This window comes from Urocitellus parryii, chromosome 4 (assembly GCF_045843805.1).
Source record: "Urocitellus parryii isolate mUroPar1 chromosome 4, mUroPar1.hap1, whole genome shotgun sequence".
In the NCBI taxonomy this organism is placed as follows: domain Eukaryota; kingdom Metazoa; phylum Chordata; class Mammalia; order Rodentia; family Sciuridae; genus Urocitellus; species Urocitellus parryii.
In genome coordinates, this window is record NC_135534.1 from 201,058,791 (window position 1) to 201,082,530 (window position 23,740).

The window sequence follows — 23,740 nt, forward strand, 5'->3', positions numbered from 1 at the left end:
ACCACAGCCAGAGCCACACCCCTGGCCAGAGTCCCCTCCCTCGTTCCCTCATTCACACCCTCTTGCAAGGCAGAAAGGATTGACCCAGACCGACTAGTTCTCAGGTGTCCATTCCGCCTGCCCTCCACTGTGTGGCCCGGGGCCTGGCCTTTAAACTTCTCAACTTTGATTGCTTCCTCTGCACAATGGATTGTAACGGCCTCTGCCCAGGACGTCTCCAAGGTGAACGTGGTAGACCCACCCTTTGATGCACACCTGGTCCAGAACTGACACCTGCCAGGCTCTGAGGGTGGGGCGTCCCTCACTGCCCTTACCTCGTGCAGGGACTCTAAGGTCAGCTGAGTTCCTTTCTCTAGTTGCCAAGCCACGCTGACCTGAGCAGGAGGTTCAGATGGCTGCCCTTGCCAGTGTGTGGTTGGCAAGTCATATTTCTCAGAGCCACAGTTTTCTCGTCTGCAAAATAGGGTGATGGCACCAATCAGGTTTCCTGCAAGACGTCAGGTCACCCGTGGATGCCAGCTGATGCAGCCTCAACCCCACCCACAGCCAGGCGCCCTGAGCTGCTGCGCGCATCTCCTTGCTGGGCCTCGGGTCTCCAGCTGAGCAGGGGCAGTGATGGGCAGTACCAGCCTGTGGGGCCTCTCTAGGGTTCTCAGATGCCTCCTCCCAGAGCCAGCCAGACTGTGGACATAGCCTTAGATGCTGGCACTGGTGTTGGGTAGTTACCTGGGGAGGAAGGAGGACTGTAGATGTGCATGGCAGCTGGGGACAGCCTCCCACCCAGGGGACACAAGATGGGAAGCTGCTCACCTGTCAGGGACCGAGAAGGAGCTTTTCTCAGGGAAACCAGCATGGAGGCCAGCCCCTGTCAGCTGGGAGTCCAGGGACCTGTCCACCTCCAGTCGCTGCCCAGTGGGTAGAACAAGAAGGCACTGGGCCCACACTGGCCTGGGACATCAGGAGCCCTGCCCACCTGGAGCAGGAGACCGGTGGCTGACACCCCTCGGGAACGAGCGCCGTGAACTTGCATCCTCAGGGCGACACACGGGCCCTCAGGGCCGGCTTCCAAGGCCACACCAGGCAGAGCCCTGGCTACAGCCCTCCTGGCACGTCCTCTTTCAGAGAGGCCTCAGGGAGCTGCTGGCCTCCATGAAGTATGGCAGGAGGCAAAGGTGAAATTTCCCCATAGGTGAAGTTTCTAGAAGGTAAGCCAGGGCCAGGTGACACTCCTGGTGTGAAAGGCCACTTAGAACCTCGGAACCCAGCCTAGCCCTTCCAGGGAGTTAAACCAGGCCCCTGTGGTTCCCTAGGGCCACTCCCATCAGTAAAACTCCTTGTCCAGGGCAGGGCAATGGGGGACATTCAGAGGGCTTTGCCAAGGCAGCCGTGGTCCCTGTGCGTATCGGGCAGGGCAGGGTGTGGAAAGGTGGTTTGGAGTCTAGCAGTCCCTCTCTGGCACCCACCAGCTGTGTGACCTGGGGCAAGCCCCTGCCCATCTCTGAGCCTTCATTCCCGTGACCATCCCTTGGAGGCAGCCACTCCTCCATTGTTCAATAAGGGTAAGCACAAACTGCTCCTCGTTGCGCCCAGCTCTTTACACAATCTAATGATCCGTGCTATCCTCCCCGTGGCCCCGAGAGGTTCATCTTGCTCTTAGGCCAGGTGAGGAGACTGAGCCAGCATCTGGACCTCGGCTGGGCTGGGCACTGCCCGTGCCTCCCAGAGCCATGGGAATGCATGGCCCTGGCTCTCGGTGAGGCAGGCCCCCTTCGAGGTGGTGTTCAGCGTGGCCTGTGGCTCTGGGTCTGGAATTCCACAGATTTTCGGCCCCTGAGCTGGGCTTGGCAGCCTCTGGCTCATTGTTCTGCAACTTGGCAGGAGCCGCGGGATCCCAGGGGCAGGCGGCTCCCTGTGTGACTCCGAGCGCCTGCACGCGTGCCCCGTCCTTCCAGGTGCCCTTTGTCATGGTCTTCCTGCGTCTGAACCCCTGAGGGGCAGTTTCTGGTTGCAGTTTCTTGTGTAGGGGGCTCAGATTTCCATTGAGGTAGAGCAGCCAGAAAGCAAGTCCCCCAGATTCAATGTCCCCAGTGAATCCCAAGAGTCAAGGGGAGTCCTCAGAATGAGGAGGGGCTGCGGGGTCAGGGAGGTGTGAGTCTAAAGTCCCCTCTGCAGATTGTCATCCAAATGGCATCCGGCTTCCTCTTCTGATCCTGTTTCCACGGTAGCCCCAGTATGGACGCAGCAAACCCAGCCCCCTGAAGGACTCCGAGAACCTTCATTCCCCCCTCCCTCCCCCTCCTCTGCCTTTCCCTGCTGTGCCTCCTTCCCCTCTGGGGCTCCCTTTCTGGGGCTCGGTGGAGAGGGAGCTGCTTTCCTAAACGAGGGCCTCTCCCCTTCCCGGGAGCTCGGCATAGCCGGTCCCGTTGGTTTCTGAGCAGAACTGCTCTTGGTGACGGTCATCTATTGAAGCTTTGGGATTTGGTAGGAAAGGTGGTGTGGACAGTAGCTGGGTATGGTCCTGAGGCAGGGTCTCCCTAGGGACCAGTGGTCTCTACTGGGACCCTACACATCCTCATGGCCCCCCACGAGGAATGCAGGGTGGTGGCTTCAGAGGTCCCAGCTGGCACTGTACCTGTGACTGTGTGACCTGGGCAAACCCGTTGACCTCCCCGTGCCTCGGTTCTCATCTGTGCGATGGGACAACAGTCCTACCTTGGGGTTACGTGAAGGAAGGGGGTGAGGTGCAGGAAGTAGGACCCGGCCAGTCGGAGCACAGCAGGTGTCAGTGCTCCTTGTCCTGACTGAGGTGGCTGGGCCCCGCGGGGACCTGGAGCCAGGTGAGGCTGAGCAGACTCCGGCTGCAGGATGGGAATCTGGGGATGGGCTGGAAGCCTGGGGCAGGGGCCGGGAGCCAGGGTGTGGGCGGGCCTGGAGGGGGCAGCCTGGGAGTCCATTCCGGAGCCTTCTGAGGTAAAGATGGCACCTCCTCCTGAAGACGGTTCTCCAGCCTTTTCCCTGAGGCCTCCCTGAGGGCAGAGGACAGTGAACAAGTCACCCCGAGGGGTCTTGGGGTGCAGCCCGCAGCAGCTGCCGAGCCCGCAGGAGTCTCCGGTTTCGTCTTCAAATGCATGCGCATTTTCCATCCCGCTCGCTCCGGCTTGCAGGCGGCTTTCCCCCTGAGTAGCAGCCGAGGAAGATGCTCGTGTTTATCTAGTTATCCTGGGGCTCTCTGTACCCTGGCTCCTGCACCGGGTCCCCCTCAGGGGATGCTCCAGCGCGGGGCTCAGCCAGATGGCGGGAGATGCCCAGGGCCCTGGGTCCCATCTGCGTTCAGGACTTGGTGGGGAGAACGGCAGGCCCCAAGCCTCAGCGGTGGAGGGGAGACGAGGCCTGTGTGGACGCAGAGGGCTGGGGAGGGGCCTCAGAAGTGCAGGCCACCCCCCCACTGAGGTGCCCACCACGTGACCATAGGCCCAGGCTCCCGAGGGCCCAGAGGAGGAAAGGTCTGCCTGTACCTTTGTGCATTAGGACGAGCCACGTCGTCGCATGGCCAGTCCAGGGCTGCTGAGTGTCATGGGCCAGGGACAGTCCTCCCAGGAGCCAGGAGCGCATGGCTTTGAGTCGGTGCCTCCTGGGTCACGACTGCTCCCTGGGGCTCACCTGTGTCTGCGACTGGAGAGCAGCTCCACCCAGCAGTGGGAAGGGACAGCGTGCGAGTTGTGGAGGGCACCGGGAGCCCCAAAGTCAAGCTCATTAGGAAACTGAGGGGCTGGTGGGCATTCTCTGATATGCCAAGCAAGAGGTGTCATGTTGATGGAGGGGAGACTGGGCCACAGCCTGGGACACAGCGACCAGCTCTCCAGGACACTGAGACACGCCCCCCCCCCATGCTGACGTCTTTCCCACTGCCCAAAACATGTCCCTCATTACTGGGGCATGGAGCTCCTTAACCAAGACACATGGCAGGGCTGCTGACCCACTGGGCCGGGGACAGGCTGCTGGGGCTGCTGGGGTACTGACCAGGCGACCCTGAGTTGGTTCTCCAGGGATCAAGCTGTTACAGAACCCAGCCTGGTCACTGGATTGCACTCCGGCTGCCTGTCTGATGGTGTGATCGCCCTCCTCTGCATTGAGCCACTGCAGTGGTGCCCACCATGAGGGCCTCACCAGAGCAAGTTTATGCTGGCACATGCCCTGGAACCTCCCGGACTGGGAGCCAAATGAACCTCTTTGCTTTGTAAAGTCACCAGCCTCAGTGACTTCATTATCAGTAATAGAAAATACAAATGATCTCTTAGGTCTTGTTCTTCAAAAGGCCCCAGGGGTGATGCTGTGTGCTCTGTGCTCCTCAGGGAGGCAGGACTAGGACTGGGAGCCAGGCTGCCATCTCAGACAGAATCCACTGGCCTGAGACAGGGACTGGCCTGCCTGTTGCCCTGTCACGTGTTCTGTAAGGGCCACCCAGGGCCATCTATTCCTAGGGACTTCTGGCTCTCCAGGAAGCCAGAAAAGCTGCTTCAACAACTTGAGCCAGTCCGTGGGGGCTCTGATGAATGTGGCTAGCAAGAGATTGGGACGTCCAGTCTCTTGGACACAGTGGCCAGGTTCACCTGCCTGAGTGGTACTGGTGCCTTCTGTAGTCGCCCAGGCCCGGCCCTGGCCCACGGGGTGCTACAGAAACATGGAGGGTGATGAAGGTCTAGGGTGGATGAAGGCATTTGCTCCCCAGGAGGATCGCGGGACTGCGTGCGGCCTTCCCTCAGCCGGGTGGCTTCCATGTGTGCAGGGTTTGGTCCCTGCCCCAGAGGGGCTTGTCTGGTGGGGAGGCCACAGGCTGCCTCTGACACCAGGATCAGAGTGGCCCTGGGAAGACACCGTGGCTCAGGGCGGGGTGTGCATGGTGCTCCACCGGGCCCCCGCTGCCGCAGTTGCCATGGCTACTGCCAACCCGCCTCCTGGATTCTTAGGGCAGGCCAAGTCCTGGAGGTTGAGTGCTGCTTATTTACAGGGACCCTTGTCCCTACCCACAGGTTTGTGCAGGACACTGAGCAGAACCCAGGGGACTGACCTTCCTAGTGTGTGGGGCCTGGTGCAGCAGGGCCCAGCAGGGACGTGAGTGTGTGGTCCTTCCTGAAGCTGCTGCCCAAGTCTGGTTCAGTTCTCTTTCCTGCTGTACCTGCTTATGAAAGAGTGGTGCTGGGGGACCCCACAGAACAGCTCCCCCAGAAGCGGTGGACAGGGCTGGGGAGCCTGGCGTCGCAGGGTTGAATGTAGCCCCTCTCCTGTGGGCCCAGGGACCACCAGTTGGCTTGTCCCTGCCGAGGACCTGGGTCTCTCCCTCTCTGATGGGGATGATCCTAGCAATCCGGTCAGGAGAACACAACGGAGGGAGATGGTGTCACTCGGGGTGTGAAGTCCTGGCCCTGCCACTTCCGAGTGGGGCAGGGCAACCGTGGGCTATCCCTCGACTGCAGCCACCCCTGAGCTCACCTTTAAACAGGGCCGGGGAGTCCTTCCTTCCGCCGCTGCCTCGAGGAGAAAGTGAACAGGCCCCGCTTTCTGTTTCAGCCCGTGTGCTCGTGAGGCTGGCATGCAGGATGGCAGGACAGCCCAGCCACATGCCCCATGGAGGGAGTCCCAACAACCTCTGCCACACCCCGGGGCCCGAGCACCCACCCGACCCACAGGTAAGCCCTTCTCCTTGTCTGCAGCTCGTGGAGGAGTCTAAGAAATCCCGGGGTCCTATAGGGGGCTGTCCCTGGGCCTGCACCCCCAGACAGACACCCTCGGCACAGGAGGACTTGGCCAGTGAGGCCATCGCAGGAGGCCCACGTTGCCTTATCGCGCCACCCCAGGACGCAGCTGTGAGTGATAGACCTGGGTCTGCTTGTCGCAGGAGCACACGGGAGAAAAGACGCCAAGCAGAAAAAACCCAGCAAGGCACCTGATCCAAACCAGGGTGTCAGAGAAGTGGCAGGCTGGGCTGGGGATGTGGCTCAGCGGTAGAGCTCTTGCCTAGCACGTGAGAGGCCCTGGGTTTGAATCTCAGCACCACATAAAAATAAATAAATAAAGACATTGTGTCCGACTAAAAAATAAATTAAAAAAAAAAAGAAGTGGCAGGCTTGGGTCTAGAGGGCACAGCGAGCTTGTCTGGGCAGGTTGACTGGGGACTAGATCAGAGGCATCCCCTGGGCATGATGACAGGTTCTTGTCCAGGGTTAGCTATTTGTCCCAAGGCTCTAAGACCTTAATCAGGGGAGACTCAGATGCGGTCATATTCCTGAGCCACAGCAGCTTGTCATAGCTTCTGACTGGAGAGCTACAGCGTCACCACGTACCGTTGCAGATTGCTCACTGTACCAAGCTACCTGGCCCAGCAGGCAGGCGGGTCTGAAGTCCTTCCCCTGCCCTTGTCCTCTCACCAAGCCACGGTCCATGGTGCAGGGCTGCATTAGCCTAAGAGAAGGGGTGTTGCTGCAAATTCCCATGCAGGTGACACGAGCTAGGGACGCTGTGTGTGCGTGTACACATGCCTGCTGAGGGTCCATAGACATCTGCACAAATTGTGCTCTCCATGCCCACTACTGACTGGGCTGCAGGGGCCCATTTCCTAGGTAGAATTTGGGGAGGGAGCTTCCTGGAGCTCCTTGGGACGCTGCCTGTCCAGGGTCCACCAGGGCTTGGTGCTGATGGCTGGGGACACTGGGGCCTGCTTGGTGATGTAGCGATTTGTCATACTAAGTCACTCACTAACAATTGAGTCCCCCTTGATTAATCTCCCAGAATCAGCCAGTTGCATTTCAAGCAATTAGGGTTAATTACAGCCTCATTTGGCAGAGGAAAGAGCCCTGTAATTATTCCTCGCACGAGGCGAGGAGGCGGTGGCTGCGGTGGTGGCCGTGTCCTCGGCATCTCCTCGCACATGCTGGAGTGGGTAATGACATAGTTAAGTGTAATTAGATACGATCACTCAGCGGTGGCTGCGCTGGGCAGCGGCTGTCCGCCAGGATGCCCCCAGTCCCACCAGCATCTGGCCGGGTTTGCAGAGTCAGGCGCACGGTCGTGCATGCTATGCCAGCTCCAGCTTGGGGCAGGCACTGGGGACAGTCCGGCTCTTCCTGCCACTTCCTCATGAGGCACTGGTGTTCAGCCCCGTCTGAGAGACAGCACAGCCGAATCTCCTGTCCGAGGACATGGGACAGCGGAGGCACTTTCCCCCGTGGCAGGAGGCAAACTGTCTCCCCACAACTGCCTCGGAGCAAGGACCGGGCTCTGTGTGCTCACTTGTGGGCTGGGCTACCTTCCACTCCCAGCTCCGTCCCTCCCCAGCCAGGTGACGTTGAGTCAGTGTCCTTCCTGAGCCTCAGTCTCCTCGACTGTCAAGCGGGTGCAATGATGTTACCTCTCTCACGAGACAGCTGTAAAGACTAAGTGAGGTAAGAGACTAGACATCTAGTGTGGCACCGATGTCCAGCGTGGCACTGACGTCCAGCGTGGCACAGACACAGTGTGGGAACACTAGCCAGGAAATAAGTCATGGATCCTATTTTTTTGAGAGCTCACTAGAGCCTTCTGGCTCCACCTGTGCAGAAAGACCACAATCTGTGAACGCTCCAGCTGTGGTCTTGATTCACCTTCAAGGCCCAGGACTAGTGGCTGTCCATGTCACGCAGCTTTCCAGCTTCGAGAGCCATTAGCACATGAAAGTGTGTTTGTGGGACGTGGCCGAGGCGTCGGTGCAGGCCACACACACGGAGGAAGCCGGACACCTTGGAGCGTCTAACCGGTGGATGCATGGAGCAGAGAAGGGGATGAAAACGCCCTGTGTGTGCGCAGATGTCGTCAGGAGTGAAACGCTGGGTTGGCTGACCCTCGGAGAAGCACATGAGCTTCCAAGCAGGGCAGAGGTGTTCTTGCCGGAGATGTCCCTGCTAATGCGTCTTCCACCTGGGAGCCTTGGAAACCTGTGTGGGACGGGCCAGGCTCAGTTCTCTTTGGAGCGGGGAGTGTGCAGAACTTTGCCGGGTGGGGGGTGGTGGTCGATAGGTGTGCCCCCACAGACTGAAATCTGCAAGAAAATCCTCCCAAAGAAACCGTGGTGCTTGGATCACATTTAATGGCCAAATATGAACGGGCATTAAGATTCAAGAGTGTTTGCCAACGGTTGTAGATTCAGCAAAACGTTTGTTTCCTTTCTCTCGTGGGCCTTCCTGGTGCCTAGAGCACTGTCACAACTGCCATCGGGGGACTCTCGGTCTACCGGGGTCCCTACGTGTAAATAAAGTCAGCGTGCAGAGGTGGAAGGATGGACGGGCGCAGAGGAGCCCAGAGAAGGGGGTGGCTGTATCTGCCAGTGGATAATCAGAGTTTGGGGCAGAACAGGGAGAAGAGAATATTCCAGAAAAGGCGCATGGCCTTAGATAAGGCGTTTACAGTCGTGTGCTGAGATAAGTTGGAAGAACGGGTGGCGTTCGTGGAAGATCTCAGATCTGTGCTACACCACGTGAAACTGAGTCTGTGTGAGTGAGGAGCCCACTGGGACTTAGAAGATCCATGGTGACCAGGCCTGGGGCTGCAGGGGCTGAGCCTGGGGAGGGAAGGTTCCAGAGATGTCCATGGGGAAACGTCAGCTGCACTTGGTGACCAGATGGAAGGAGAGCAGAGACAGGCTGTGCCAGCCTTCTGGTTGGGTGCTGGGTGGCTCTGTGGTTTCTCCCCTCAGCTCTGGGCTGGGCAGTGTTGGAAGCAGGTTCCAGATTTCATCCACGGGTGTGGGCTCAGGTTTCTTGGAGGTGGGTTAATAAGGATCGTCCTGGGGGAGCAACCGCAGTCACTTTAGGTGACCCGAGGTCTGTCATTAGCAGTCCGTGCTGTGGACGTCACTGCTTCCATGAGCCGATGGCCTGTGGGGCTCTGTGCCAGCTCCCAGGTTGGGACACGGCAGTGACACCCATCTCATTCAGTCCTCCTGACGGCTCAGAGAAGCACTTGGTCCCACTCAGTGCTTCATTTGTAGGGAAAGAAACTGAAATGTGACAGAGTCTGAATTCAGCCCTGGTCTCTGTGGCCCCAGAGGGTGTCTGCAGGCCACCAGGTCTGAGAGTGAAGATCGGCCTCTGCTTTGAATTAGCCAGATGGCGAGGCGCTGAGCGGGGCTGGCCTCGAGGGCTCCAAGGATGTGGTCTCTGTAACTCAGGCCCCTCCCTGGGCAGCGCGGGTTTCAGACATTCCCTGTACACACATGGACCCAGCCCGTCAGAAGTTCCCCTGGACGCGGTGTCAGATGCCTTTAAAGGTGAAATTCGTTTACAGGAAATGTCAGTCTGATGAAGTGTGCTTCTTAAAATCATAGGAACGGTTGCCTTAAAATTAATGGTGCATTGCAAATATCAAGGAAAAGAGGCCCATCCAGTGTAAAGATGATTAAAATTCAGGTCAGAAGTCTGACTTAGTCAGGCTAAATTTTTTAATGAGATTTCAGAAAATTAATTGGGCGAATGCATTTTTATTCTTTTAACATGTAATTTTATGCTCCTATTTTTTTTTAAAGGATTTGTCAATGGCTAAGGCTTATTGTGGTTCAAACATTTTAAACTCAAATTAGCAAAAGGGTGGGGGGTGTTTGTGGCCTAATTTGATGTGATTTGAAGAAGAGCTTTTCAGAGCTCTCGGGAGTGGGGCAGCTTGTGCTGGTTGGAGACACCCCACCCTCCGGTCTCCTTAAGCCCCACTCGGCCAGAGGAAGCTGGTGGCATTTCTAGGGAAGGTGCCTTTGGGACTAGAGGTGACTCAGGGGTCTCAGTGTCCCCCTGGCTCCTGTCTGCCAGGTCCTCCTGCTGTCCAAGGTCATGGCTCCCTGAGGCTTCTCCGTCTCCCCTGCCTCAGGTGCAGCTCAGGCCTCCTCCCTGGGTCCACTGCCAGATGCTGCAGGCTTGGCACCCTGTGTCCCCCTCCTGGCACCTTGACCCCATTTTTTCTACCTTTGCAGGAGAACTTGAGGGGCATGACACCCTGGTGCAGGGACACGGGAGGCAGAAATGGCCTCCTGGGGTGTTGTCCCACAAGTAGCCCGCAGCCCAGCCCCAGGTGGGAGGCCCAGGGCAGCTGTTTAGCAAGGCCGCTTGGCAGACAGTTCTGGGCAAGAGGCCACGAAGTCACAAGGCTGCATCCCTCACCTGCAAGTCCTGAGGTGGCTACAAGCCAAGTCAGCAGACCCTCCATGGGGTGGGGACAAGGATGGAGATGAGAGCCACAGCCAAGAACCCACAGAGCTGCCCACGGGACCACACAGCCCCACTCAGTTCACCCCCAGCCCCTGGGAAGCCTTCGCCCCTCCACAGACACAGCCACAGAAGCAGGAGCAATAGCAATGGTCACAAAGGTCCGTATGCCACTCTCTCTAGGCGCCAGCCCTTCACCCGTACTTCGCTTGCTAATGATGTAATATACTCTCAGTTATACCCATGAGGAAACTGAGACCCAGAAGCACTTGTCCTCAGCCCAGAGGTGGCAGAGCCAGGGTTTGAAGCCATGGCTCCAGGGCCCAGCGTCGGACTCACCTGACAGAGCCACAGTGGTGGCTGCTCCCTGCCAGCATGTGCCAGGGCAGGGATGTTTTTGTTTGTTTGTGAGACGGTCTCTAGGGGGGCATTCTCTATCCACAGGAGCCAGGACAGGGGATAGTAAGCAACAGGTGACCTTTTTCTGAAGGTGATGAGGTGCTCCGTGTGCCCAGTGGGAGCTGCCCTGGGACCAGCCCCCGTCTGCCCCGTGGGGAGAGCCCCACAGACTCACTGCCACCTCATCGCCTGGAGTCCTCCGAGATCTCGAGTGCCAGGACAGGGGTGGGACTTGCTGGGAGCTTCACAGGAGGGGAGAAAGGCCTGGGAGGGGACAACAGAGAGAGGCTGGCCTCGGGGACGAGGACAGCTCGCCCATTCTTTCCTTAGAGTGAAATCAGTGTCAGGGCTCCCCCAGCCTAGGCAGCTGCACCTGGGAGCCCTGTGTCCTGAGATGCCCCACACCTGGGCAGAAGCCATCTGGGGACAGGCCTCTATTCCCACCCTCTGTGGGCAGCATTGGCCCCCAGAGCTGGCTGGACTGTGCCCTGAGTGCACGGTGGGCCTGCCCGGGCTGTGCCATGAGTGTGTTTCTCTAATGGGGTCGCATGGGTTGTGACGGGAGGTGCAGATCTGGTCACGTGTGCAGACATGCAGCCAGGTCTCCCCAGGCCAGCAGTCACCCACTTCCACTTGGAGCCTTCAGACTGCTGGGAGCTGGGCAGAGTGGCTTCTCGGCCTGGGCAGAGTGCTGGGGAGCCCAGCCAGCGCCCACTCCTCACAGTGAGAAGCCCACCCTTCCCCCAGAGCAAGGGCCCTCGGAGATCACTGCTAACCCCTTGTCCTGGGGGAAACTGAGGCCAAGAGCGGAGGGACCACCCCGTGTGGCCCAGTAGCACAGCTGGCTGTTGGTCAAACAGGAGTGGGTCCCAGCTCCTCAGACGAGCTCTGCAGCCCAGCCTCTGACTCCCTCCTTGTTATAACGGGTCAGCCGCCCGCCCGCCTGCAGGCTGTTGGGCCGGAGAAGCTCTGCAGCTGCAGGGACTGCCACCGGGCGCCCATGTGCACCTGGCGTTGGCATCGCATAGAGACGTGTGGGTCTTCCAAGTTCCAAGAGCCGCTGTGGCTGTTTCTGAGAGTGTGATCCAGCTGTGGTCCTGAAGGTGACAGTGCCTGGTCACAGGGCCCTGCTGTTGTGCCCCGCTGTTCTGAGCATATTCCCCAGTGTCATCCAGCATACATGCCTCAGAGCACTCAGTGTAGGCACAGGGGACACTGAGGGGACTGAGACAGAGGCCCCTGCTGGGGAAGCCTGTGGTCAAGGCATAGGAAGGGCTCAGGTGACTGGGCAGCTGGCAGCTGGCCTGGCTGGTTGCAGGGTCTTGGAGGAAAAGCTGGGGTGTCTGAGTAGAGGGTCCGCCCTGTCAGCAGGAGGCACGGTCCTCAGTCCAGGGTCAGATCTGCAGCAGCCACTGCTTCCCTTCCCGGCCAAGCCCGCTTCCTGAGGTGGCAACTGCAGTGAGGCCCCAGAGGGTCCATCTGAGGAGCCAGTGCAGTGGCAACTAGGGTCTGAGTAGCCGGCGTGATGGCACATGGGCGCGGTGCCTGGCAGGCCTCTGAGGTGGCACACGGGTGCCGACGAGGCTCAGGGTCCTGTTGAGGCTTCTCCCCGACAGACCTCCGCATGGGGTGGGTGGAATCATCATCTTCCTCCCGCACGGGTCTCCAGGCAGGGACGTCCCCAAACCACCCATCATGAGAGGTAATTACGCCCCAAGACTTCAAAGTCAAGGTCATCCAACTTTTATGTTGCTGGGAAAAGGAGCGCGTGACTGTGGGCAGCCGCGGGCTTTCATCTTTCACAACCGGCAGGAGCGTGTCCGCAGAGCTTCCTTGGCACCAGCCCCACCACGCAGCTGAGCAGAAGGCTTGGAGCAGGACTAGGAGCCGCCCAGAGCTTGGGCTGCGGCCACCCTGCGCTGGCCGGTCAGTGACCATAACAGTGGCCACTGAACACCTCTGGGTGCCAGGCTGGTGAGGAACACGGAGCCTGGCTACCTCACGTGATCTTCTCAGATGGATGCTTCTCCTGTCTCCATTGGCAGACAGGGAAGTCAAGGTCCAGAGGGGCTGGACAGCCACCCAAGGCCTCCTGCCAGCAGGCGGCTGGACCAGGACTGAGGCCAGCTCATCTGGCCCCACAGCCATGCACCAAGCCCATACCCACTGTCGGTCACACCAAATTGGTTACTTTAAGTATTTTTATTCTGGGTGATACTGAGACCCAGTCCTTGTCCCATGTCACCACTCAGCTGGGGAGGTGGTCCCCAGTGTCAGTGACCTCCTTCCCCACAGCAGGACTATTGGAGGAGAGAGTGAGGCTCTGTCTAAAACCACCAGGGAAGGCTGTGTAGAGCTGTGTGACGTGGGCAGGGCTGTCCCTCTGCACCCCCGGGTTCCTCATGGGTCAAGTGTGGACATCCAGGGGCCACCTCACCTGGGGGTGTGGGGCTGATCAGGGGTGTGGCATTGCCTCCCCACCTGGGCCCGGCATTGGGCCCCCTCTGCCTTCCCAGGGGGGTATTTGCACACATACCATGGAGGGGCAGCTGGCCACAGTGGCCTCTGCTGGCAGCTTCGTCCTTGGGCAGGCGCTATAGCTCAATCAGAGGTTTCAGTGCTGGCCCTACAGTCACCATGAAGTCTCTGGTTTGGGTCACCATAAGGGGAGCTCAGAATGTAGGGCTGTGGGCTTGAAGCTCAGTGGGACTCTGAGCTGGGGGTGGCTCCCCCCAGGGAGGGCCTTGCTGTTTCTGGTGCTGATTGCAGGGTCTGGGGCTGGTGGGACCAGAGTGAGCCAGAGCCGTGTCCTGCACCCCTCACACACGCCCTGCTCGCTGGGCCTGACCTGCGGATCAGAGAGTCAAGGATGATCAGGGTGGCTGAGGACCCCAGGACCAAAGAGCCAGGCTTCTGGGGTCAGTTTTCAATATGAAGGATGCTGACCCGTGGTGGGGGCAGGGGGCTCCATGTCTCACGCGCCTCGGGCTGTTGGGCACAGCTCTGGGGACCAAGGTGAAGAGTCCCATGCCTGGGGGCTCCTTGGAGGCTCTGATGGTGGCGTTGGCAAACAGAGCCTCCTTCACCTTCAGGAGGTGCTGTTGAGGTGCAGGGGACCCACAGAACCTCCACTCCAGCCTGTCTGGTCACCCACCTTCTGTTCCCCTGCAGAGACACCCCAGCACCCTGTCTTTTCGCTGCTCACTGGCAGACTTCCAGATCGAGAAGAAGATAGGCCGAGGACAGTTCAGCGAGGTCTATAAGGCCACCTGCCTGCTGGACAGGAAGACGGTGGCTCTGAAGAAAGTGCAGGTGAGCCGCAGCCCTGGGGGTGGGCTGTGCACCTTGACACTGCCGCCCTGGCCGGGGCGCCCCCTGTCCCTCTGGGGACACAGAAGTCAGTGTCCAGCCACCCAGCCACTGGGAGAGCCAGGGGGCTCATGGAGGGATGCTCACTGTGAGCCATAAAGGACAAGAAAAATAAGCATGCATTGAGTCCCTGCTGTATACTGGGTCATGTTCAGAATGCATGAACCTTGCATAACCGTGTGTGGAGTGACTGTTTCATTTTTCACTTGAGGAAAACAGTGCAGACAAAGTGGCTCCCCAGGCCACAGGCAGTTCGGGGGAGCAGGGATCTGGCCTGCACGTGACTGGCCCCGTGCCTGAGCTTGTTCCATGGTTTTGGGCTCCAAGGGTCCTTCCTGCCCTCTGCATCCCTTCCAAATGGAGAAAAGGTGTCCCCTGGCGAAGCCAGGCTGGTGCACACTGGCAGTGAGCAACAGTGAATCCTGCGGAGCTTCCCGGGCGCCACCGTTTGCTCATGGGTCTTAAAGAGCGAGGCGAGCAGCCTGGGCCGCCTCTGTCCAGGAGGGAGAGGCAGCTCAGACCACCAGTCCCAGGAGGGGGACAGGGGGCGACTTAATGGTGTCCTATAGACCTGTGACCCTTGTGTGCTCAGGACGCTGGGGGGCAGCGGCTCCTGGGTCCGAGGGCCTGTTTTGGGGCCTTCCCAGAGCTCGCCTGGGCTGTGGTGCCGTGGTGAGGGCCACATCGGGGCTGCTGTGGTGTGCGCCGGGAGGACCCTGCTGAGTGAGCTCAAGGGGGACTGGGGACTCGGGGACACAGTGATCCACACCACACAGGCCGGGCCGTTAGCCCCGTAAGCAGAGGGAGAAACAGAGGCTCTGAGCACATGCCACTCACAGTGTGTGGCCACAGCAATTCGCTGGTCCCGGGGCTTCAGTCCCCTCCTCTGAGTTGGGTACAGTGACTCCATCCCAGGAGTGGTCCTGGGATTAGGGGTGACACCATGAGTGCAGCACCGGGCTTGTGGGTGCTCAGTCAGAGGGAGCTCTTGCTCTTAGGGTCCCTTGGCAAGGAGGTGGGAGAGCTGGGACCTGATGCCGGCTGCGACTCCCGGGCTCGGGTCTAACCGGCTCTTTCCCTCCTGTCGAGATCTTTGAGATGATGGACGCCAAGGCCAGACAGGACTGCGTCAAGGAGATCGGCCTCCTGAAGGTGAGTGTTCTGGGCCAGGCAGGAGTCCTTGTTGGCGGGCTGGACGGTTGCACTGAGAGACAGCGTGGCTCTGCTGTGTCGGCCCAGGTCCCCCAGTCTAGATTCTGGGGACCTTCGGCTCGCAGCATAGGTGCACGTCCCTCTCCCGAGATGTCGGCCTTTTAGAAGCTGCTCTCGGGTTCTGGCTGGGCTGGGGTGTGGACAGGGCTGGGCACGTCATGGAGGGGTTGGGGTCCCGCTGCTCCCACCTCCTGGACTCAGTCACCAGGGGCTCCGCTCTGCTCCAGCCCCTGGGGTGCGTCCTGCGTGGGCTCCCAGGACCACCTCAGCCAGCACGGGCTCTGGCGTGGGAGCTGGAGGCTGGGTCTGAGCACCGAGGGAATCAGGTGATGGGGACAGATATTCAGGAGTGGCCCCTGCCACTTGCCACCTGCCCCCTCAGCTCTCCACCAGTGCTGTGGGTTCTTCCAGGTTCTTAGCCCACTCCCCTTCCCAGTCCTCCTCAAAACACGCCCATCTTACAGGGGAGGAAACTGAGACTCAGGGACACCCACGGCTTTCCCAGGGCCACCCAGGTCTGCCGACTCCCACGTGCAGACCTTTCCCTGGGCGCCCCCGCTCCAGTAGGTCCTGGGCGCTCGTCCTCCTGAGCCCGCAGGGCAGGCGTTGGGCTGGGCCGTCCGTCAGGGATGTCAGCTCGCTCGCTCTCTCTCTCCTGCCGCAGCAACTGAACCATCCGAACATCATCAAATATCTGGACTCATTCATCGAGGACAACGAGCTGAACATCGTGCTGGAGCTGGCCGACGCCGGGGACCTCTCGCAGATGATCAAGGTCAGGGGGCCAGGGAGCGCGTTCGGGGGCTGTCCAGACCTGGGGCCCAGGTTCAGCTGCCTCTTGGCCCCCAGCCCTCACTGCCCTGGCCTCAGCCCTGGCCTGGTGGGGTCTGCAGGCTCCACCCCCAGCCGCCGTGGGCAGCTGAGAACCATGTCCCTCGACAGAGCCCAGCAGGCACCAACCAAGGCAGAGGCCATGCTTGGGCAGGGGGTGGCTGGCGAGGGCGACTCTGTCCACCCACACTGCCCCAGCCTATCCAGGGCACGGGGGGTCACTCTGCCTCACAAAAGGAGCAGGGACAGCACCCCATAGATCAGACCCCATCTCACAGGTTCCGGAAAAGTGCCTTGGGGAGGGGGTCCCATTGCCTCATTTTATAGGAGGGGAAATCTGAGCCCAGAGAGGTTGAGAGGCTTGCCTGAGATGCCAGCAGTGGGCACAGGGCGTGCCGGGCCCCGTCTGTTTTCCTGGCCTGGGACTGTTCAGTGGACACTGTCCCCAAGACAATCCCTCCAGGGCTGGGGGGACACTCTTCATTTCTATGTGGTGGCCAATGCCTGGGGCCTTCGGGGCTGAGGACTGGCCACATGACACAGGCAGCCTCAGGCCAGACCTCACCCTGGCAAGCCTCCCCTGTCCCCACTGCCCAAGTCACCTGGGAGCCTGGCATCGGGGACACTGCAGCTCCACTGATAGAGGGCCCTGGCCATCAGCCACAGCTGTGCCTCGCTGGCTCACGCACCCCGAGTCCACGCTGAAAGAGGTTTAGCCTCACAGCCTCTGGGTGCAGGAGCCTTTGCCTGCAGCTGGCCCCTGTCCCCCCCCCAAGGCCCCTCTTCCTGCAGGCCTGGACATTTCCCTTCAGGCCTGACCTGGGCGCCCATCCCATCGCTGCCTCCCTGAGCCCACACCCCCCACCCCTTTCCCATTGGAAAGGCGGGAGACGGGGGTTCTCTGCCTTCCCAGCAGGCACCGGGCTGAGCCCTGCTCGCACTCGCTCCTCTGAAACTCGGCCCCTAGGAACAGGCGTCACTGGGAAGCGGCGTCACTTGAGCTGTTATCACCGGCTTTTATATTTTCCTTGACATGTTAATGCATTTGCAGGGACGTTAATCTCCGCTGGGTCCCCGTGGGAGCAGATGTGCTCTACCGCATGTCACCCCACCTCATCGCTTCTGCCCCTGTCCTCCCCGACGGACGGACGCTCGACTCCCACCGTGGGTCAGCCCCATGCCGACACCGGGGTGCCACTTGCCCTGGCTCAGCTTTCAGGGAGCCCAAACCCTGACAGGAAAGCCTGTGCACATCAGGGAAGGCTTCCTGGTCGAGGGGACCCCCACGGGACCCCAGGTGGACGGGGAGGGCAGAGGCAGAAACAGCTGTGCACTTTGGTCCTCTGAGGGCACCAGATGAGGTGGGGACTGTGGGGTCGCGCAGGGCCTCTTGGTCCAGGCTCAAGATTCAGGACCATGCCCTGGGGTCTGCAGGACTGCCCAAGACTCACGGCACTGAGCAAACGTGGTCCGCCCTGTGTGAGAACAACAGGACGCAGGGCCGTGGGAGGGCCAGGGCAGGACGCACTAGCAGAACAAGTCCAGGTCGCACCCTGCGGCCCGGCCCCCTCGCGGCCTCAATCCACGCAGAAGGGCTGTGGGCAGGCAGGGGTTGGGGTGCCGCCATGCTGATCCCTCCCTTCCTGGGCCTCAGTGTCACCCAAGCCCAGGGACCGTTTAGGAGAGGGCACTGTGGGAGCGGCAGGCAGGTGCCCACTCTTCCAGGCTGCAAGAGAGCAGGGGCGAGGAGGGATGGACAGCCCCCGCACCCCGCACCCCGTGCCTCTTCCTGGCTCTCCCAGGCCACCCTGTTCAGGGTTCACATCAGTCACCAGCCCTGTAGGACGGGGTGAGGACACCGGTGGGGGAGTCTCTGGGGATTCCCCCTTCACTGGCCATCTCTCCTCCCGCGTCCCCCACCCTGCCCACCCCTCCTCCCTCTGACAGCTGCAAGGGACTCACCTGAGAACTTGGTTTGGGGCAGCCCAGACCAGGGGGAGAGACAAGGCGGGGCAGACCTGGCCCCTGGTCACACCTGACACACACACGGGGGATCTTGGCGTTTTCTCATCTAACTTACTAGCCCAGTGCTGGGCGCAGGGTGGGAGCCGCCTCCCCACCCTGCCCTTTCCAGCTCACTCTGGGTTGGAGAACAGGCCCCGGGCCAGCTGGCACGAGAGGTTGCTGGCCAGCAGGTCTTTGTCCCCGGGTCCTGCAGCCTGAGGGCCGAGGAGGGCCCATAGCCAGGGGGCAGGCGTTATTTACGAGGGACAGCAAAGCTCAGAGATGCTACTGCTGCCCCAGAACCCACCAGAGACTCCGTGCCTTCCCACTAAATGTCAGGTGACGTTGAGAGGATGTGACATTTAGAAAATCACCACTCGGCTGTGCACATCCCCGCGTGAACACTGTAATGAGGATTCGGTAACATCACGGTGTAAATATCCCAGCCCGACCACCCCCGAGCCCTGGGGTGGCCCTGGGGGGGCTCTGCTGGAAGCCTGGGACAGTTCACCCACGAGGTCCCCCTCCTAGAGAGCCTCAAGGGACTTGGCTATGAAGCCAGGAGCTTCCAGCTGTGACTGTCTCCCTTCTGGAGGCCCCAGCTCCAGTGCTGCAGCTGGTTAGCTCTGGGCACATTCCTCAACCTCTCTGAGCTCAGTGCCTGCTCAGTTTCCTGGAGTGGGCGGGGACCTGGGGCTTTCTAGGCAGGAAATCTGGGGCTGCGCTGTGACCTGGGCCCTCGTGAAAGGCCACCGTCCTCCCTGCTTTGGTCCTCTCTTCCACCCATAGCCCTTCCCTGGGTGGGGCAGAGATCCTAGGTCAGCTACTGGCTTCTCTGCACCAGAGCAGCTGCCCGACAAATGGGCACAGCGTGGCCTCTGGCTGCTTGGTAAAAACATGGCTGCCCTGAAGGGGAAAGCCCAGGAGAAGACCGCCGCTCAGGCACCTGGAGCAGCAGCCTTGGCCCCCGGCCGCAGCCCAGACCTGGCATTCAGGAGCCCTGCATGTTGATGTGGCCACTGCTCAGGAAGAGTCCCGCCTCATCCCTCCAGGCTGCTGCCTGCCCCAGGGCAGCCGAGGGGTAGTGCTTGGTGGTTTTTTCTGGAGTGTTTAGTGCGTTCTCCTGACAGAGGGGCCATTGAGAACGTGGACCTGCTTCCTCGAGGTGGCCCAGTGTCTTCAGCAACCTGGCTGCATCAGCTCTGGGGCTGGAGGAGGTGGGGCAGCTGCCCTCCTCTTGGGCTTGTCCACAGGCCTTCGAGGGCCGCTGTGGGGCGCCTGGAGATGACCTTCTCCAGGCTCGAGCTGGGCCAGGCCGCCCCCGGTGCCAACCTGGACCCAGGAGGTCGTGGAGGTGGCCCTTCTGGTCCAGGCTCATGGTCCACCCGTCTGCCTGGGAGCCTGCTTACTGGGCCTGCCCGTCCATCCCCACAGTACTTCAAGAAGCAGAAGCGGCTGATTCCTGAGAGGACGGTGTGGAAGTACTTCGTGCAGCTCTGCAGCGCCGTGGAGCACATGCACTCGCGCCGGGTGATGCACCGAGGTGGGTGCCAGGCACTTGAGCCCTGCCCACAGCTTCCCTAGGCTCCCCTTGCTCCTGGGAGCCCCACAAGGAGTCAGACCCCTTGGCATTGCCCACACAGGGCAGATGTGTCCAGCAGCTGCACATACATCTGCTCCGTGTCAGCAACCGCCTGCAGGGGACCTGAGTTCAGGGAAGGAGGACCACCTGCACATGGTCTCCAGGCCAGTCTGCACCAAGCACAGGTAGCCAGTTCCAGTGTGGCACCAGCTCTGCCCAGAGAAGGGAACTTTAATGTGGGCTTTGACGTCCTAGTAGGAGCTGGCCTTGCCCTCAGGGAGCCCATCGCCTGCAAGGCCCTCCCCTGGCCACCCAGGCCACCTGTCACACACCCACTCTCCTTCTTCCCTGCAGACATCAAGCCTGCCAACGTGTTCATCACGGCCACGGGCATCGTGAAGCTCGGCGACCTCGGCCTGGGCCGCTTCTTCAGCTCCGAGACCACCGCGGCCCACTCCCTAGGTGAGGCGCCCATCTGCCCTGCAGTCCCGGGGGCCGTGTCTTTAGCAACGTGGCGGCACCAGCTCTGGGGCTGGAGGAGGCTGGAGGCGTTCCGTGGATTAGTACAGGAAAATGCCTCTGGAAGCCCAGAGCTGACTCGTCCTTTCAGAACAGACCCCAAAGGAGTAATAGGCCTGAGGAGCCGTGGGCGCCTCCTGCCGCCTCCAGGGAAGGCCAGCGGAGCCCAGGCTGGGGGCGGGAGGTGTCAGTGGTCCTTGACCTTGCCCGCTCTCCCCCCCTCCCCATGCCCGCTGTTCCACCCACACTCCGTTCCCTGCACATTTGAATTGCTTCCGTTTTTTGGGTTGTTTTGAACAGGCAGTTGTGAAGCTGGGGGGAGCCAGCTGTCACCCAGGAGGTGGCCTTGCGGCTGCTGTGGAGGGTGAATGAGAGCTGTGGGGCCAGCAGAAGGAGCAGGCCAGCCTCCCGGTGGAGCTGAGCGGGCGCCTTGGTGTGGCAGGGACAGGGTCCTTGGGAGGCCACAGGCTGAGGTTGTAGGAAAGGGAGGCAAGGCCCTGAATGCAGGAGTTGCTGCAGGGAGAGACTCGACTGGGTGTGTCAGTCCCTGTGCTTGTGTGTGACGGGCCTGAGGCTTGGGTGACGACAGTGGGGAGGTGCTGACTTACAGAACAGGGAGGAGCACAGCCCCCGTAGAGCATGGAAACGGGGCCACCGCAGAGGCCTGTGGGATGGGCAGGGCCTCCTGCTTCCCCAGAGCCAGTTCCCGGCACCCCCTGTGCTGCCCAGCCCCGGGCCAACATACCCTGGGTGACAGGAGGGAGCTGGACCCGCGCACAGGTGGCCGCCTCCCTGGAGCGGCAGTGGGCACTCCACGCACTGCATGGCTCAGACCCAGGCATCTCCCGTCCCCTGACACCTGGGTGCCTGTGGCCAGCTGAGTGTGCCAGTAGCATCTTCTGGTGACAGGACAGGTGCTTTCGGGAAGAGGCTTTTCTATGGAGACTGTCACTGTTCGTTCAGGTCCTGAGGGCTTAGGGACTCCACGTCGGCACACACTGAGGAGAAATGTACAGGCTGCTTCTGGAAGTCAGGTGGGGGAGTTTCCCTGTCCATCCTGGGGGCACCTGGCCTGGCCTCTTCCTTTGACTCCAAAAGAAAGGATTTGCAAGGACGTCCCCAGGAGATGAGGATGCGCCTTCATCTCTGCAACAGGCTTGGGCTCTGTGGCACCCTTCCTTTCCACGGACGAGGGGTCCCTAGTCCAGGAAGCTGGAGTGACTTTATTTTCATGCCAGGACTCGAATGAGGGCCTTTCCTGCCAGAACCCATGCTTTCTCCCAAAGGCCAGGGCTGGGGCTACAGAAGACAACCCTGGAGTCTCCACCAGGGACCCCGGCCACTGGCCCTCCACTGCCAGGACTCCCTGTCTTTCCACGTCCTCTCGGACACCTCTCTGGTGAAAAACAAGGTGTTCCTGTCAGTTTGGGGCTGTTGGCCGAGCTGGGTTGGTTGTTCACTTTGTGATGCATTCGGCCTCTGCCCTAGTTGACAGGTGCTCTACCGCTGAGCCACACCGCCAGTCGCCCCATCTGGCTTAAGAGCTTCAGAAGGGCCAGAGCACGCTAGGAAACTGTCATAGAAGAGCGAAGGCCCCTGCCTCCTGGGCCCGTCAGTCAGGCCTGAGCCTTTCTCTGTCCCGCTGCAGAAGAGATGGCGGCACTCGTCAGAGCTGGTTAGGATCGCATCATTAGGGACGGGCAGAGATACCGTCTCTTCCGACAGCGTGATCTTGATCCACTCGGACTGGTGCACTTATTATATTAATGAGAAGGAATTGGAACTTGGGAAAAGGCCGCCCCCCTGAGCCAGGCTCTTCCTGATGCCTCTGAGCAGCGACCAGGACATGTGATGGGTGGAAGGAGCTTTCACAGACCTGTCCCCGCTCCGGGCTGTGCACCCAGCATGCGGGACACACCACTGAGCTGAGGCTTGCATGGGGGATCGGCCAGGCCCTGCTCGCTGGATAAGCACCCAGAACCCAGGACTCTGCATCCCCAGGCTCTGTGAAGGGGACAGCATGGAGCCAAAGCACAGGACCCAAAGTTTCCACAGCAAGGTTCTGCAGAGAGCTAAGTCTGAGGAACATTTGGGCAAGAGATGGAGCTAATGGGCATTGTATCAAGACTCAGGAAGGACACAGAGGCAGAGGCTCCTTCACATCCCGTGTGTGGGCACGACTTATGAATCCACCGGGTCTGTTGTGTACCTACTATGTGAGGATGCTATGGTGGCAGCCGCTTTGTCCTGGCAACCACCTCATCTCCCAGGTCTGCTGACCCAGGACCTGGGCTTATGCAAATCCGATCTCCTCCGCCTCCCCAGCCCCTCGCTGCTGCTGTATTTGCTAACATGAGGCTGGCATGAAAGGGTATTAGTCAGTGCCATGGTCGGGCTGACAGGTGCGGTACCCAGCGGTGGCAGAGCTGCTGCCTCAGTGTCAGGAATAGGAGCCATAATTAGAGCGCAGAACAGAATGAGCGTCAGACGAATTACCAGGCAGCAGATCATATTTGTCAGGAAGGATTGCATACATAAAAATTAAGTGACAGTACACGCCGGCATAATGAAAGAAAAATGAAAGATTTGCCTATACACCGCTCACAAGCTACAAGCAAGTGTCTCGCTCCAAGCAACGCAGCAGCTGCAAGACAACCAGGGGCTGCAGAGTGGCTCCTGGGCCCTGCTCGCCTGCAGCAGGGACAGGCGGCCACAGGCTGGCACTGGGGGTGGGAAGGGGGGCCGGCTCGTGCCCAGGGCCTGGGTAGGGCACTGCATGGCCTCTCAGGCTGGGGAATAGACCCGCTGGGGGCAGCCCCCATTGGGTACAAAAGACTCATGTTCCTCCTGCTTCCCTGAGCTGGTGCAGGGGTCTGTGATTCTGCACTCTTTCCTTCATCTAAGGACGCCATGTTGACAGAGGGACAGACATAGGCAGGCCCAGGTGGCGTGGTGAGAGAACAGGAGACCCCTCCTGAAAGCCTAGTGCACACAAGTGGATGCTGGCTAGGGACTCCAGCTGCGCCAGGGTCTCCAGGGTCTGCGCTGTCTCAGCCTCTCCAGAGCCACCCTTGGCTTCAGTGTTCCAGTCTCTGAACTCGAAAGGGCAAGTCAGGAGGAGGAAGAGGCTCAAAACCACTCTTAAAACATTTTGCTCTAAAAAAAGGAAAGAAAATCATCACAACCAGGCTGTTTATGGATGAGGAAACTGAGGCTGAGAGGCTCTGGGGCCCCACCAGGGGTCACCGCAGTCCTGTGGTCACATCCACAGTGCGGTGGGAGGTGGGTTGGGCCCTGGGTGCCCAGAGACAGGGTTGACAGGATCCTAAGGTGCTTCTGGGGCAGGAGACACTGGGCGCTCCCAGGGCTTGATGTCACAGGAAGGAAGGAGCCAGAGCGTTGCAGGGGCCTGGGGGCTTGTCCTGAGCCCACGGGGAAGGATGGGGCCCCTCTCCTTATCACGGGCCAGTGCTGCCATGCGTGGGACCCCGTGAGACTGAGCCATGCCGCGACCTGCCTGCACTGACTGGGGTCTGCCCGTCTGCACAGCCAGATGCCCCCCGTGACCCTGGGGTGAGTCAGAAGCTGTGTGGTTCCAAGC

The 23,740-nt window shown here is 60.3% G+C and overlaps 1 protein-coding gene across 2 annotated transcripts in view; it reads left to right on the forward strand.

The window, feature by feature from the left end:
- Positions 1-23,740, forward strand: part of Nek6 (NIMA related kinase 6) — a 73,277-nt gene that overhangs the window by 32,647 nt on the left and 16,890 nt on the right. For both annotated transcript variants that reach the window (XM_026386422.2, XM_026386423.2), the window contains exons 2-7: positions 5,569-5,687; positions 13,794-13,934; positions 15,081-15,143; positions 15,868-15,978; positions 19,473-19,581; positions 19,975-20,082. In XM_026386422.2, coding sequence (XP_026242207.1) covers positions 5,598-5,687; positions 13,794-13,934; positions 15,081-15,143; positions 15,868-15,978; positions 19,473-19,581; positions 19,975-20,082 — 622 coding nt within the window. In that variant the 5' untranslated portion in view covers positions 5,569-5,597. The remainder of the gene's footprint in view (positions 1-5,568; positions 5,688-13,793; positions 13,935-15,080; positions 15,144-15,867; positions 15,979-19,472; positions 19,582-19,974; positions 20,083-23,740) is intronic.